At 36.4% G+C, this 14,336-nt stretch overlaps 2 protein-coding genes across 7 annotated transcripts in view; one reads left to right on the top strand and one right to left on the bottom strand.

Moving 5' to 3' along the window:
• Nucleotides 1-14,336, bottom strand: part of LOC131425728 (uncharacterized) — a 771,700-nt gene that overhangs the window by 573,786 nt on the left and 183,578 nt on the right. The window lies entirely within an intron of this gene.
• On the top strand, nt 10,554-12,789 carry LOC131425729 (uncharacterized). Of its 4 annotated transcripts, XM_058587831.1 has the most exons (5): nt 10,554-10,701; nt 10,754-10,853; nt 11,535-11,870; nt 11,993-12,110; nt 12,178-12,789. In XM_058587831.1, exons 1-5 carry the CDS (start codon nt 10,649-10,651, stop codon nt 12,483-12,485), a joined length of 915 nt encoding a protein of 304 aa, XP_058443814.1. In that variant the 5' UTR covers nt 10,554-10,648; the 3' UTR covers nt 12,486-12,789. The 4 variants fall into 4 exon arrangements, 3 of the variants coding, with proteins under 3 accessions (XP_058443814.1, XP_058443813.1, XP_058443815.1); XM_058587830.1 differs by having other exon boundaries at nt 10,583-10,853; nt 12,178-12,786; XM_058587832.1 differs by lacking the exons at nt 10,554-10,701; nt 10,754-10,853 and adding an exon at nt 10,872-11,363 and having other exon boundaries at nt 12,178-12,786.

Genomic DNA, 14,336 nt, shown 5'->3' with positions numbered 1-14,336 from the left:
CACTGTAGAACGGAGTTGGCGTAGTTGGCTGAAGCCAAAATCCGGCCAGAAGAGAGGAGGAGCCTTATGTTTTCTGTACAGTGGCAGTATTCTCTTCTTTAAACATTCTTCCTCGTACACCTTGGCGTTAATTGTGCCCTTCGTGAAGAAAATCGACGACCGCAAACCACAGGTACAAATTGCTTGCCAGACCAACACCTTCTGACCAAACTTTTCCATTGCCACCGTGGTATCAGCGTCGTCCAGGTCCTGGTACACTGATTTCGTATAATATTGCGGTTCGGGCAGCGCTCGAGAGTCTTCCTTGGCGTAGGTTTCGTCGTCGATCAGGATGCATCCGTCTTTATTCTGTAGAATCCGGTTATACAATTTTCGCGTTCTTGTTTTGGCCTGAACTTGTTGTACCAAGGACTTTTTCGGCACCTTCTGTTTCTTGTACGTTTTCAGGGAGTTCCGAACTTTGATCCGTTGAATCATCTCGATGCTGGTGTTGAACTGCTTGGCCAAATCCCGCGTCAACGCCGATGGATTTTTCCTGATGTACTCAACCACTTTTAAGTCCCGGCCGGGCTGACTGGGACCCGTTTTCCTACCGGATCGGGGCAAATCCTTCATGGAAAGGGTCTTATCGAACTTGTCGATAATATTTTTGACACTGGTGTGGTGCACTTTCACCCGTTTTGCAATTTCGTTGTACGTGACACCACCTTGTGAGCACCAAGTGTGCAGAATTTTCTTTCGCGTTTCCGGATCGAAACCAATCGATTGCGCAGCTGTTATTGACATGTAAACAAACATGTCACCGCAAAACTCGCTACAAAAAATTAAGCCATTTCAGAGTAATAACTGTTTGAATGTTGCTAACTACTTATCGATACACTTCTTAATCAGATAAATTCTACTTTTCACACAATCTTCCTTGTTACAAGAGCAAACTATATAGCTGTTATGATACTTTTCATTTTGTTAAATAACTAATTGAGAAACAAACTCAAATGGACCGACATTGTACACATATTTTCTCAATCATTTAGGACCAATTTGTTTAACAATTTATAAGACACTTTTTCCAGAACGAAGTATAAACAGAGTTACGATAAAATTTATTGCATCTTGTCTCATGTGAGATGCAGTTGCAGAGATCAATTGGAGGAATACATCGTAAACATTTATTCGGAATCGAATTGCTGGTCCTCAAAAGAACGGTTACGATTGGTACAACTGGAAATATTCTGAATCAAAAACTTATCACTCTCGCAGATGACAAGTTTTGAAGGTGCGAATCATAGTAAAATAGGATGTATTTACTTCAGCAAATATGGGTCTTTAAACACGGTGGCTTAGAGGAGATAAAAAGAGCTGTGTGTAGTTAATTATCAGCACTTTGACAATAATATTGAAATCACATAGGTGCTTTTATAATACAATAAACAGCAGGGCCGGTGAAAGATGTGGGTACGGTGGGTAGTACTACCCACTCGAAAATTCCAAAGGTAGGTAATTACCCACCTGAAATTTCGAGCGAAAAACAACGGTAATATTAGTATTATTCATAACAATAAGAATTTTTACTTTCTCCTTCCAGCAGAGGAGCCGAGCTTAAGCATCTCATCAATGTAAATCACTCAAGTCTCCGATATACCGGAAGAAAGTAACAACTTCTGATAGCCTTCACGAATCTAATAAAAAATGGTAGAAGGGGTTTATCGGAATTTTTCCAGTAGATGTTTAAGCTCGACTCCTTTGGTAAAAATTGATAGCTAAGGTACAAAGATACTTGTCTCGTGACTGGCTTTCCCAGTATGAATGCTGGTATGGCTCCGGATAAAAATAGTAGATCCATGTTTCGTCCACTGTTTCATACAAATGCATTGTGAGCGAATGCGACACCCATTTGGAAAAGATGCCTAGACAAGACCGTAGAAGAGCTTCCCGTTCATGTGCTAACCATCTCAGAACATCTAATCCAACGAACATTGATTTTGCGTTCGTACATTACGATTATTAAAATTTTCTTATTTTTTTCCGGTCGACTGTTTCATTTGGTCACGCTCAAAATCAGAACTCAACAAACCTATATTTTTAATTTTTTTTTATTTTTTATTTATGACTTCTGGTCAGTCAGTAATTTTTACTTTTTTCGGTTTTTTAACGATATCAAACTAACTAGAGATTATAAGAAGAGAAAGAATATGAAATTATAGAGCCATAGTACTCAAGGAAGAGCAAGGATGTGAAGAATAAAGTGCGGAAAAATGAGACGTGACAAGGGTCATTCAAGTAAGCAGAAGGCTTCTCGTATCTAAACTTTTACCTTCTACCAGAGGAGTCGAACTTAGGCATCTTAGCGATACGAGTTATCCGAGTCTGTGATATGTCAGAAAGTAAAGGCAAAGGTCGTTTGCCATATACTACTCGAGTGAGGGAAATACTTCTCAAGCTAGTGCTTGGCTTGCGCTGATTTTTCCCTTTTTTAAAAGCAATGTTTTATCAATACACGGATTTCGTTATTTCCATTTTTCATAAATGAATTTGTAACATCGCTTATATGTAACGTCACTTATATTCAGTGTTTGTGATGCTACTGATGTGAAAATTTGACACATGTTCTCTGAAAGTTGGTACTTTCGAAAAATGAGATTAGTTCGACATCACAAACGTCATCTCTGGGTCAGTCCCGGGATTTATTGATCAATGCGTTATGTACATCAGCGGCTGGACTGTTCATGGATTTGATTTACGCGCCGTTCGACTCCTGCCACATTTTGATCGAAGATAGGTTGTTTCTGTGTATTCAAGAAAATGCTGGATGACCTGAAACCATAATTCTCAAAGAAATAATTTCAAAATTTCGCAGACACGAATAAGTTAAAACGGATCACAAAACACTGCTGCCTTTGTATTGAAAACAAATGTTGGCATTGATTTTGAAACTAGCTGGGTAGTCCAACGTTACATGCAATGTTTTATAGAAACAAAATATTAAGAAAAAAACGACCTTGCACTCGCGTGAAAAGGTTTTTGAAATTTCGTTTGATTTTAGTATAAATAAAATGAACAATCCTACTACGTCCGATGCTTTAGCGCCTGATGGCCAAGATCCAAGAACTACTTGGAGTATTCTCCTTAGGGACTACACTGTTTCACAGCAAGAACTACAACGACGAATGCCTTTTTTGTTTGTAGTTCAAACTTTTAGAGCTACACATTGCTTACTTGTCTATTTATAGCTGTTCCATGTAGGTTCCCAGCCGTCCAAGAACTTCGGTGAAAACCGGTCTTGAGATCTATACGAGCATTCAGCAGACCGAGAACGATAAGTTTGATAATACACTTTGTTACACAGGTAGATCTCAAGGCCTAAACTCCAGGAAGTTTTCGGATAGATCATCGGTTACGTTGGTAGACCTTGAGGCCTTTTCCGAGGAGGTTTTAAATGAGCAAGTTCTTCTACAGATCTTATCACAGTATGTAAATTTTCTATAAATAGTACTACGAATACATACCGCACTCAATAGTTATATAAGAGCGATTATTTGAAGTATTTGTTTACCAGATAATTCTTGGATGTTCACGCTCTTATTTAGATTATTTGAAATTAAACAATTCATTAATGTACATTTCACAATATTCAATTCCCTGAACTAACCAAACTGTTCTACATTTGCACTAAACTGAGGATATTTTCTTTCGATTTGCGAACAACACATCCTAATAGTTCTTCAGAAAACTTTTAGAGCCATTAGAACGGCTGATTTTTTATAATGCTCTACAACGTTGCTTTTTCATCCATCGAAATGACTGGCAGCTGTGACGTAATCGCTCTTGTCGGAAGCGAAACTAGCTTTGCAAACGGCACAAAATACATCTGCTCGCAGTGGCGATACAATCCACACTGAATCAATTTTGTTAAGAGATTTCCTTTTATGTGATTTCGTTTGTAGCTTTTTCACTAATGGGCGGTCCTAACGGCTATAAAAATAGCCGCATATAGAATTTTAACGTCGATTATTTCATTTCGGATTTGCATAATTTATTGAAAAAAAAAACTATCAATATGCTGTAGGGATTCGTTTCTAGCATTCAGAAGGACCAAATTGAGGAACTCACTACGATATTCACCACTTCTCGGAACATTTTTCTTGAACGATTTGTTGTACAGCAGCAGCTATTTTCTTCTCTTCCTCAGATCGCGTTCTGATTGGCTGGTGTTGACATGGGTCAAATGAGATAGGTTTTTCAATAGTGTACTATTGAAATACTTCAGTGCTTTTGCTATACACGTTTAAGTTGAAAAATTTCGATTCTATTGGTAGTTAGATTATATAAATCCTTTCACAGATCACTGAGCTATGAGCTTTAAAAATACGAGAAAGGCAAACGCGCCTTATGAATTATCCTCTTTGATACTCGTTTATACCAAACATTTCAGACAAGTTTAATTTTGAACTATTTGAGATTATGTCACACAACTGAAAAATATATCATAAAATTGTGATCATATTTCCGATGGCATGTAGCAAAAATTATGTTTATTCGTTAGATACAACAAGAGATATTCACGATCAAAAACTTATCACTCTCTCAGAGAGTAAATTTTGAAAAGGCACCCCATAGTAAAGTAAGTCGTATTCACGACAAAAATCGCGTAAAATAGTGGGTCGTTTCCCCCGGTATGAAAAATTACCCACCTGAGTTTTACATGTTTCACCGGCCCTGATAAACAGAACGTAAATTTGTTTCCATTTATTAACTTTGCAAATAACATTTTGATTTACAAACAATATGTCAACTCGACATATGTTTATCTAATGATCGGTCATGATATTAAAAACCTATGCAAATTATATCCTTGGAATCGAATTAAATTACATCATATCATTCGATGTCTCCGAAAGCTTATTGCAAATATTACCAATTTAAACTACTTTATCCAGCTTCAAGCTAAAACATGGAAATTGTCCTGCCGATGCCGGCATAAAAAATACCAATCAAATAAAACACAATCAATTGATTGCCATTTCCAAGATAGCTCGGCTTACCAGGCTACAGCCTACAGAAAAGGTGCTAAAGAAATGAAAAATCTTCACCCGATAGCAATTTCCATCTAGCTTCGAGGTGGACATCAATCAAACAACTTGAAGCAATAAATTAAATAAATTAAATTACAAGCGGCTTGCTTGCTGAGAAGCTATTACTTTCATCTTCACCGGATCACCGGATGATTCCAATTCGAAGCCGGGCCTACGAAGAATTCTTGTCACCGAGCCCGGTTTTGACGAACGCACAAGTTTCCCTTTACCGCTGGTCCATAGTTTTCCCCGCTCTCATCTCCGTACCACTCCGGTCCCACGGGGACGGGAATGCCGTTCCAAATTACAACGAACGAATCGATCCTCGACACACCTAGAGGATGGAAAAGTTTCCCGTCCGACGAAACTTTCGCACGATAACCATTGTCAACTTGTTTAAACAAAGACTAATGTCTCAACTTAAATGATGCGATGATATTCAATTTTTCTCCGTCAATCCGGGCGGCAGAGCAGAGCAGAGCAGATATCGAGTTTCGTACGCTTCAAAATTTCAAGAGACGCTTACTGCGATGATCAATTGTGATAAAAACTTCCACCTACAAACAGACAAACAACTCTCGTCGGGGGCAGGGCGATGAGCTCGGTTTCGCTTTTATCATCGCCACCACCACTCACGGGAGCGGTTCGGGAAAAAATGTCAACAAAGCAGTTCTCAACCCTATTCAACATATTTTATTTTCGTTTTCCCCCCCACCGCCCCCGGAGTACACGCGCGCGGGGGTACTGCAAGTACTTCTAGGAAGCTTTAGTCACCAGAAAAAATGGCTTGTTGGCAGGTAATAAATAGCTATAGGAGAGAAAAAAAAACTCTCATCTGATACCGGTTTCCGTTCGCTGCCGAACGGTTTTTGAAGTACACGGTTAAATGGAATTACTCATTAATGAGTACAATAAATACCCAGATTTTTAATCAGTTCTAGCTGTCACAAAATGAGTACTTTTCCAATCGAGAAATGGGCAAAAAAATACTCGTCTCAGTATTACTGTTTCGCGAAAAAAATGGGTAAAATTCAACTCATTATTGGTTGAAAAGTTTCTAGCGGCTTAAGATTTTTTAAAAGCGTGGTGTGTATATCACGGTGTTTGAAATTTGTTATATTAACAATAGCAAAGCTTAGGTGAAAAAAATGGATGAGCTTAAACAAACATTGGACCAGGAATCGTTTGGAATACTTGTCGGTATGTTTCAACAATTGAAAGTTAAAAAAATAATTATTCTTCTGCTAATAAAGCATCGATATTGAGCAATGCCATTATCTGATTTGAAAAAATATATATTTTGCATTATTTTTTGTATACAACAGAGTCATTCTGCATACTTAAATTTTTTCTATTGCATTGAATCATTTCAATTTTTTCTATTACATTGAAGGTTTGCATTGTCCTGTCTCTGGATGTGATAAACTTATCAGTGGATATGTGAACGAGCTTAAGAGCCACGTAAAATTAGTACACAAATTAAATACAACATTAAGAAATGACATACCTTTAAAGTGCCTTTGTTGTGGAAGCATTCAACAAACCTTCAAATCCTTGAAAAAACACATTCTGAAAAATCATCCTAACAGAGATCAGACTTCCAATACTTCGAACATTGATCGTGATGATTTTATGGACGCGAACAATCCATCTGAGTGTGAGACTATTGATCAAACACAAAGCGAAAGTTTTTCAAAGGAAAAGCTGATTCATTATGCAGCAACTAAAATAACAGAGCTTCGATGTGATGTGTCGATTCCAGAAATTAAAATACAGGAATGTATCGCATTATGCTCCAGTTTGTTGGAGAGTTATCAAAAATTTGCTCTAAACGAAATGAAGAAATTCTTGATTTCAAAGCATGTATCGATTAATGATGTCGTAGCTTTGGTCAACAATCTGGCAGTACCGAACCTATTTGCAGATGTTCAACACCCAGAGGACAACTTAATTTATCTCTCAGGGCAATTAGCGAGCAAAGTGCCGCAGCCGAAAGAGATTGTCTTAAACACTGAACGACTAAGTTCTACGTTCAGATATGAAATTGGAAAAAGTAAACTTGGGAAACGAAAGCTATGTTCCGTTAAAAGAACCACCAATATCAAAGACAGTTTTCACTTCATATCAATAAAAGACACTTTGGAATTGATAATGCGTAATCCTTTAGCAAGAAGGATGGTTGAACAGGAAGAAAAATCAAATAAGAATATTGTGAACACTTTCAAAGATGGTACATTATTCCAAACTCATCCATATCTTCAACACTACCCCTATGCGTTGCGACTATCATTACATTCTGATGAAGTCGAATATTGCAATCCACTAGGATCCCGAAAAGGGAAAAACAAAGTAACGAACTTCACGTTCAAGATACAAAACTTCGATTCAAAGTTGAATTCCAGCCTTAATCGAGTCTACATAACTTTGATGATTCGTTCCAATCTGATAAAAAATATGGTTTGCAAAAAGTTCTTCAGCCTCTTCTAACGGATTTACAAGATTTGGAGTCAGGAGTTGCAATTCAAGTCCAAGGACACGAGACATTCACTCTTAGAGCTACTCTTGTACACGTTATTGGAGATACGGCGGCTATGCACGATTTATTCGGAATGATGCCAGCACAGTCCAATTTGTTCTGCAGAGCATGTTATATTACAAGAGACGCCTTTCATCAAGGATTATTTGGAGTCATTCATCCATTGAGAACGCGTGACAGCATTGTATCAGACCTTTATGCAATTAAGAACAATGTTTTAAAACCAGCACAATGTGGCATTTGTGTGTCACCGGTATTAAACAGCCTCCGATATTTTAATATCGCCGAAAATATGACTTTCGATCCCATGCACGACTTGCTTGAAGGTGTCGTTAGCATGTGTCTTAAAAGGATACTGAATGATATGGTCAATGGCATTAAAATTATAACCGATGTTGAGGTTAATGAGCGAATTCTACGATTTGACTACGGTACCGCTGAAAAGAAAGACAAACCATGTGGAAATTTCAAGTCACAAACTCTCAAAACTAAAAGTAACACTCTTAGTCAGTCAGCATCTCAAGCTTGGTTACTATTGCGAGCATTTCCTTTTATATTTTCAGACAAAATTTCGAAAAATATTCAAGAAATTATTTCCGATCTTTTGCAAATCACTTTCTTCTCATTTTCAAATTCATTAACGTTGAATATGATTGAACAACTAGATTTTTCGATTAATAACTTTTACAACAACTTCAAAAAATATTTCACCGATGTTAATCCTATAAATAAAGTTCACTATATAGCTCACTATCCGTCAATTATCAAACAAAGTGGACCAATAGCACTAATGAGTTGTTTGCAGTTTGAAGCAAAATTTAAACTAACTAAATCTCAAACAAAAACTTGTTCGAATTTCAAAAATATTACTTATAGTCTTACAAAACGACACAATCTTAAGCAATTGAATGATATAATAAGTCATAGTTATGATGTAGATATAGTGAAGGTTTTGTCATCAAACATTGTTAACAAAGAATGTCTTGACTGCTCAGTTTTACTACATGATCTACCTGGTTCAGTTCAAATCATAAATCGATTAAAAATCAATGGTATCATTTTTCGTCCAGGAATAATTGCAAGATATCAAATGTGCCAACAAGAATATTATGGAATTGTGAAGGAGATAATCACCCTCATTCTTGTTTACGGCCGTATGCGATACGTTCGAAAGTATAGCAAATTCGTATTCCCGTTTACGTTCGAATCAATCACACTTTTAAACATCGTACATGCATAAAAACAACGCCCATCCAACTTTAAATTATCAGTTCTGGTACAGATTAGAGTTGTAAATAAAAATCTTTGATATCATTTGTTATTTGACTTGTTTTTTCACTGATTTTGTATCATCATGTTTGCTTACGTCCGTATCGACCATACGACGAACACATGCTTTCGAACGAATGCGAACAAGCCATTCTTGTTTTCACTCGAACGTGTACGTACGCGATTCCTGTGCAAAAGATGGATCGGTGGCGCAGGTATTTTTTTAAGGAAGATTCCAAGCATCAAGGAAGTGACGAATGCTACATAATAAATAAATATCGTACTCAGGACCAATTTTATTCCAGTCGGTAAATGAAATTTTCAAATTAAACTTCGTGCAAAGTAAAAAAAAGCATTTGAAATAGCAGTCCGATCAGTAGTATCTGCGAAAAATATGTTGCATTTTTCTTGCAATTTTGTCATGTTTTCGATAGCCTACATATTTATTTCATTGGTAAAATCATGCATTTAATATAAAATAAAGCATGTTTACCCAGGGCGTATTTTCCATAAAGTACATAATAGATGCAAAATTGATGCGTAAAACCTTTGAACCTCGCATATATTCAAAGGCTCCCCACAAAAAAACAGCATTTTACTATATTGCTATGCTTTCTAAATGATTTATGCAAAACACAAATTTATGATTTGATTACAAATCACCTTTAGATTCGAAAACAATTTTGTTAGAGATCGGTTAAACTTTTTTCAATGTGTTCGAACGGTTGATTCGCAACATTAAACTGACGAATCGAAACCACGCCATTTCGTCTATTCGTCCGTAAACGGGAATGGGACATTTCGTTCGTACGAATGATGTTCGAATACACGTTTCGTTTGAAACTAAAATGGCATACATTCTAGCGTTTCGCATATGGTTAATCACATGAATTGGACTGATTACATCAAGGCTTAGCATTTATTTTAAGAAGTTTACTGATATTTGAATATTTTGTGGCAAACGAGTCGCGTTCGAATTCATTCGAGTGAAAACAAGAATGGCTTATTCGTATTCGTTCGAAAGTACCCGTTCGTCGTATTGCGGATACGGACGTTAACAAGAATGAGGGTGACAAGCTATAAATAATTCATACATTTGCATTTTCGACAGCTTACACATTGTAGAATTTGACAAACATTTAAACAGTTTCAAAGTTATCGCAAGTAGTAGAATGTTGCGTATTTCCTTTGAGAATGTACATACAAAAAAAGTGTACAGTTTATGGCAAAAAACTCCACCAGAAGAAAATTGTGCATATATAAGTTTAAAATATACAGACTAGATAAGCGTATGTTATCAAAGTTTCAATAAGCGTATATAATCAATGAAGTTTTAAAACATTTATTAAAAAATATTCATGTTCATTCATGCAATATATTGTTTTCTACTAGTTTAGTTACAATTTAATCTTCCAAAATATATTCCAGATAATAAATTCACGGATGTATCGTTGAAGTTTCTTGATGCAGAAAAACTAAGTGCAATGGGCATCGTTGCCATCGGGCCGCGACTAATTGCTTTGTCAGTTGTAGATAAATTGAATAAATGGAACGATCCTATGAGCGAAGATATGCAATCGTCGGCATGTAAATCAATACCTGAAAAAAAGGAGGTAATGGTAATCGAAAAAATACTCCTATTTTGTTATATAAAGTTACAGAATAAGTTTCCTAGGTACGTGAAATACTGGAGTGTAACAAAAAATTTCGATCTATTCTTTATGAGAAGCTAGACGCACAAATAATTCCAACCGATACAGAAATAAAACTAATGATTCGTATTTTATGTGCCACTATGGTAGAAAGATTAATGCATGATTCAATGTAAGTATTTGAATCTTTATGTTTCTCTTATTTATTTCATTCATTTCGACAGATACCCAACGACCGAGGAGAAAAAGATGCTAGCAATAAAAATATTGCTCCAGTTCCCATTTTTATGTGCAACAAGAAGAAGTACAGGAGCATCAGAATACGTAATGCATACTTACAAAATTTATGTTAATTTGTTTGACCGAGTCTTTCATTATTTAAACTACGTTAAATATTTAACCACGAAAGTATAAAGCAGAAACACTGATACCACTGACAGCAGGCAGCCGTTTGAGACAGTTCAGGAATCGCTTTTTAATAGAGCTTAAGCAAAAATGAATTCTAGATCATCATTAGAAAAGGTCTCAAGTACAAATGAAAGTTTCTCCTTGACTATTTTCTCTGTCAATTATTCCGGCAGTGATTTCTAAAAACTTCTACAGTTCAGATCGAAAGTTGATGGTTTTGGTGATTATTGTAAGTGAAGTATTGAATGTAAAGTTTGCCGATTGGATCGTAATAATCAAAAGAGAAAGGATACAAAGAGAAACTGCCATTAGCACTTGTGTTATTTTCTAATGTTTATCGTCACTGTTATCTCTGTTATCACTTGTATTTACATCCAGGCAAAAAAAACGAATATAAATATAGAACCAAATAGGGAAACGAATATTGTATGATATACGTTTAATAATCCAATGAAAATTACTACATAGTTTCTCCTTAGAATGTTTTCCTAATAACTTAAGGTTAGACACTGAGGCTTAACAACAGTACAGTCAAATAATTTGTGTAATGTGTTGTGATTGTCAGTTGAGTGTATTTTAACGTAGATTCATTTCTAGTCCCTATTTTTCTGGAAAAACGGTGGCCAAGGACCAAAACATGAACACACCGGATTAATTCATACTCACTTGAGAAATTCTTGCAAGAATTTATTACCTGAACAAAGGAAATTCACCCATTCTGAGAAAGTCGTAAAACACGTCGGAGTTTGTACGGAAATTATTGAACTAGCTGAAATGTGCGCAAAGTTTGGAGCTACTTCAGCAAACTATTCTACTATTTCGAAAATGATGAGTGATGTTCATGATTTGCATATGATGCTACTCAACGAGAAAAACGATATGGCTAAGATACTACTCGTTTTACCACATTTGACTTCTTACAATGGGAGAATGGTAATTATGACTAATAGTTGCTTATTATATATTTAGGCTCAATTCCACTTCCTTTTATCATTTCAATAATTAAGTACATTTTTGGTTCGATATTCCTTTTGATTGCTTGAATATTTTTTTAGATTCATATGGCATATGAGCGCATCCATGGTACCAGCTTCAATCAGAAAGTTGACTTGAGAAAAGTATTCGCCAAAGGTCTCATGCACAATCAGCATGCTTTTAAAGAAGTTTCGGATGGTAAGCAGATATGACTGAAAATAAAGAACGAATCAAACCTTATTTGAAACATTTGTTATTATTGCAGATTACATAAGAGGATGTCTTCGTATAATGATTAAATTAACTCGCAAGGGCATAAAGCATAAGGAAACAATGGAGCCGAATATTGGTATAGAAACTGAACTAGCAGCTCCATTAATTAGATGGATTTCTGACTCTCAATCGATCCAGGATTATAACGCTCCTGTATCGCATATTTTTTGTCAAAGCGAAAATTTTTTTGTATATCTATCTCCTTGTGCCATTATTCCCTGTGGAAAGGAATCAATTAACGCTATCGATACATTCTTTAGATCGTTCGCAGTGTTTAATTTGCGAATTCCGGTAAATTAATTAAAAATTGCAGATTTCCTGGACGTGTTTGCCTACAAAATTAAATCATACAGTAATCGTTCGACCGTTCAGAATTTGTGTTCTTTATTCATTGAAAGCGAAAATGCAGAAAAATTATTGTAACGTGCAGGTTTCGTAAATTTGACATTAATAAATGGTTTAAAATTACCCACTGGTTGCAAATACTCTAAATTATTGCTTATTCCATTTCTTCTCAAGTTTCCAGCACTGAGTACTTTTTCACCCATTTCCTCCAACTGAAATCTGAGTGTAAAATTACCCATATTTTGACATATACGGACAGTACTCACTTTTGAATAGAGGTCTTTTACACATTAAATGAGTTTTCCCAGTTTTGTCCGATATGGGTAGTATAGTACTCATTTACGAGTACTTTCATTTAACCGTGTAGCTCACAGAGAAAACATTTTTGCCAGTGTTCCCATATGTAAGGTTGTCTTACCTGTTTTACTTTGTTGACTATGGTACTTTCATTTCAATTGAATAAATCTTTTCGACTGACTGACAGATAGGTGTTTATACTTTAAGTAAATGGTACAAAGTGAGCAATGCTAGGGTTAGCCATAGAGATTAGCAATTCACTCTTGAACTGTTCCAGTGAATCGACTCATGATAATTAGTTGACAGCACAACTTTGTTGACGTAGGACTACGTCTTTCTTTACTATGCTCACCTGGGTGCATTTTCAAAATTTTACAACACGGAAGCGTAACGAAATTACTTCAATGTGATGGACATTTTGTGCCCAGGTGCATTTATTTATTCATTTACAATCAATCAACAGACACAATTTGGTCCTAATGATAATTCCTAATAATATTCAGAAAATTTGTACGTATTCTGCTTTGTGACACATTAGAATCATACCCAGATGAAACGCGGTTGAACGATCTCTGTAAACCAATAATAGAACCGTTTGCGTCATAGTTGGTACGTCGTATAGGAAGTCGAAGAAAAGCACTGTTGCGGAGAGCTCTGGGTCGCACATTAATATTGCAATGGCATTTTTCTCCTCGTAAACGTAATGGCCGAGCACTTGTCTGGATTTACAATCATACGGTTAACTTTACACCAATCTGCGAAGATTAACAATTGCCGCTGGAGAACGGCTGCGTCTTCTAAGTTGCGGATGATGTGATAGATCTTGACATCATCAGCAAACGATAAGCGAGGACCTTCCAAGGCAAAATTGACATCATTGAAGTACAGTAAAAATATTTACGGTCCTAGATGACTTCCCTGTGGTATTCCGGATGACGCGGGGAACTCTCCGGAAGTATGATCGTCAATTTTAACTGCTAAACGACGATTCCTAAGATACGACTGCAACCAACGAAGAATGTTTGAACTGAATCCAAGTCTGTTCAACTTAGCAACCGTGATGTCGTGGTTGATTATATCGAAAGCGGAGGAAAGATCTGTGTAGATAACGTCCGTTTGTAAACCGTTAGACATTGCATCAAACACATAAGACAAAAACGATAGTAAGTTTGTGGTTGTTGAGCGGTTAGGCATGAAACCGTGTTGAGTATCGACGATATATTGCTTGCAGTGATTGAAAATTGGTGTCAGTATAACCTTTTCGAACAGCTTTGGTATAGCGCTGAGGGAAGTGATACTGCGATAGTTGTTTATATCCTTTTTATCGCCTCTCTCGTGGACTGGGAACATAAAGGAAGCTTTCCATAAATTGGGGAAAACTTCTGTAGCGAGAGACATTCGAAACAATTTGCAGAGGGGAGCGATTACTCCACGCGAGCACTTTTTAAGAATAACTGCCGGTATTCCATCAGGGCCTGGAGAATTTGAGGCTTTCATTCCTACAATTGC

Source organism: Malaya genurostris, chromosome 1 (genome assembly GCF_030247185.1).
Source record: "Malaya genurostris strain Urasoe2022 chromosome 1, Malgen_1.1, whole genome shotgun sequence".
Taxonomy (NCBI): domain Eukaryota; kingdom Metazoa; phylum Arthropoda; class Insecta; order Diptera; family Culicidae; genus Malaya; species Malaya genurostris.
This window is presented reverse-complemented; position numbering and strand designations above follow the sequence as displayed.

What these genes read in the sequence shown, in the direction of transcription:
- LOC131425729 (XM_058587830.1), top strand. Translation starts at nt 10,692, where the DNA reads ATGATTCAATGTAAGTATTTGAATCTTTATGTTTCTCTTATTTATTTC. An exon ending in GTACAGGAGCATCAGAATAC is followed by an intron (nt 10,854 to 11,534) that starts GTAATGCATACT and finishes ATTCATTTCTAG; the next exon opens with TCCCTATTTTTCTGGAAAAA. An exon ending in TTTTAAAGAAGTTTCGGATG is followed by an intron (nt 12,111 to 12,177) that starts GTAAGCAGATAT and finishes TTATTATTGCAG; the next exon opens with ATTACATAAGAGGATGTCTT.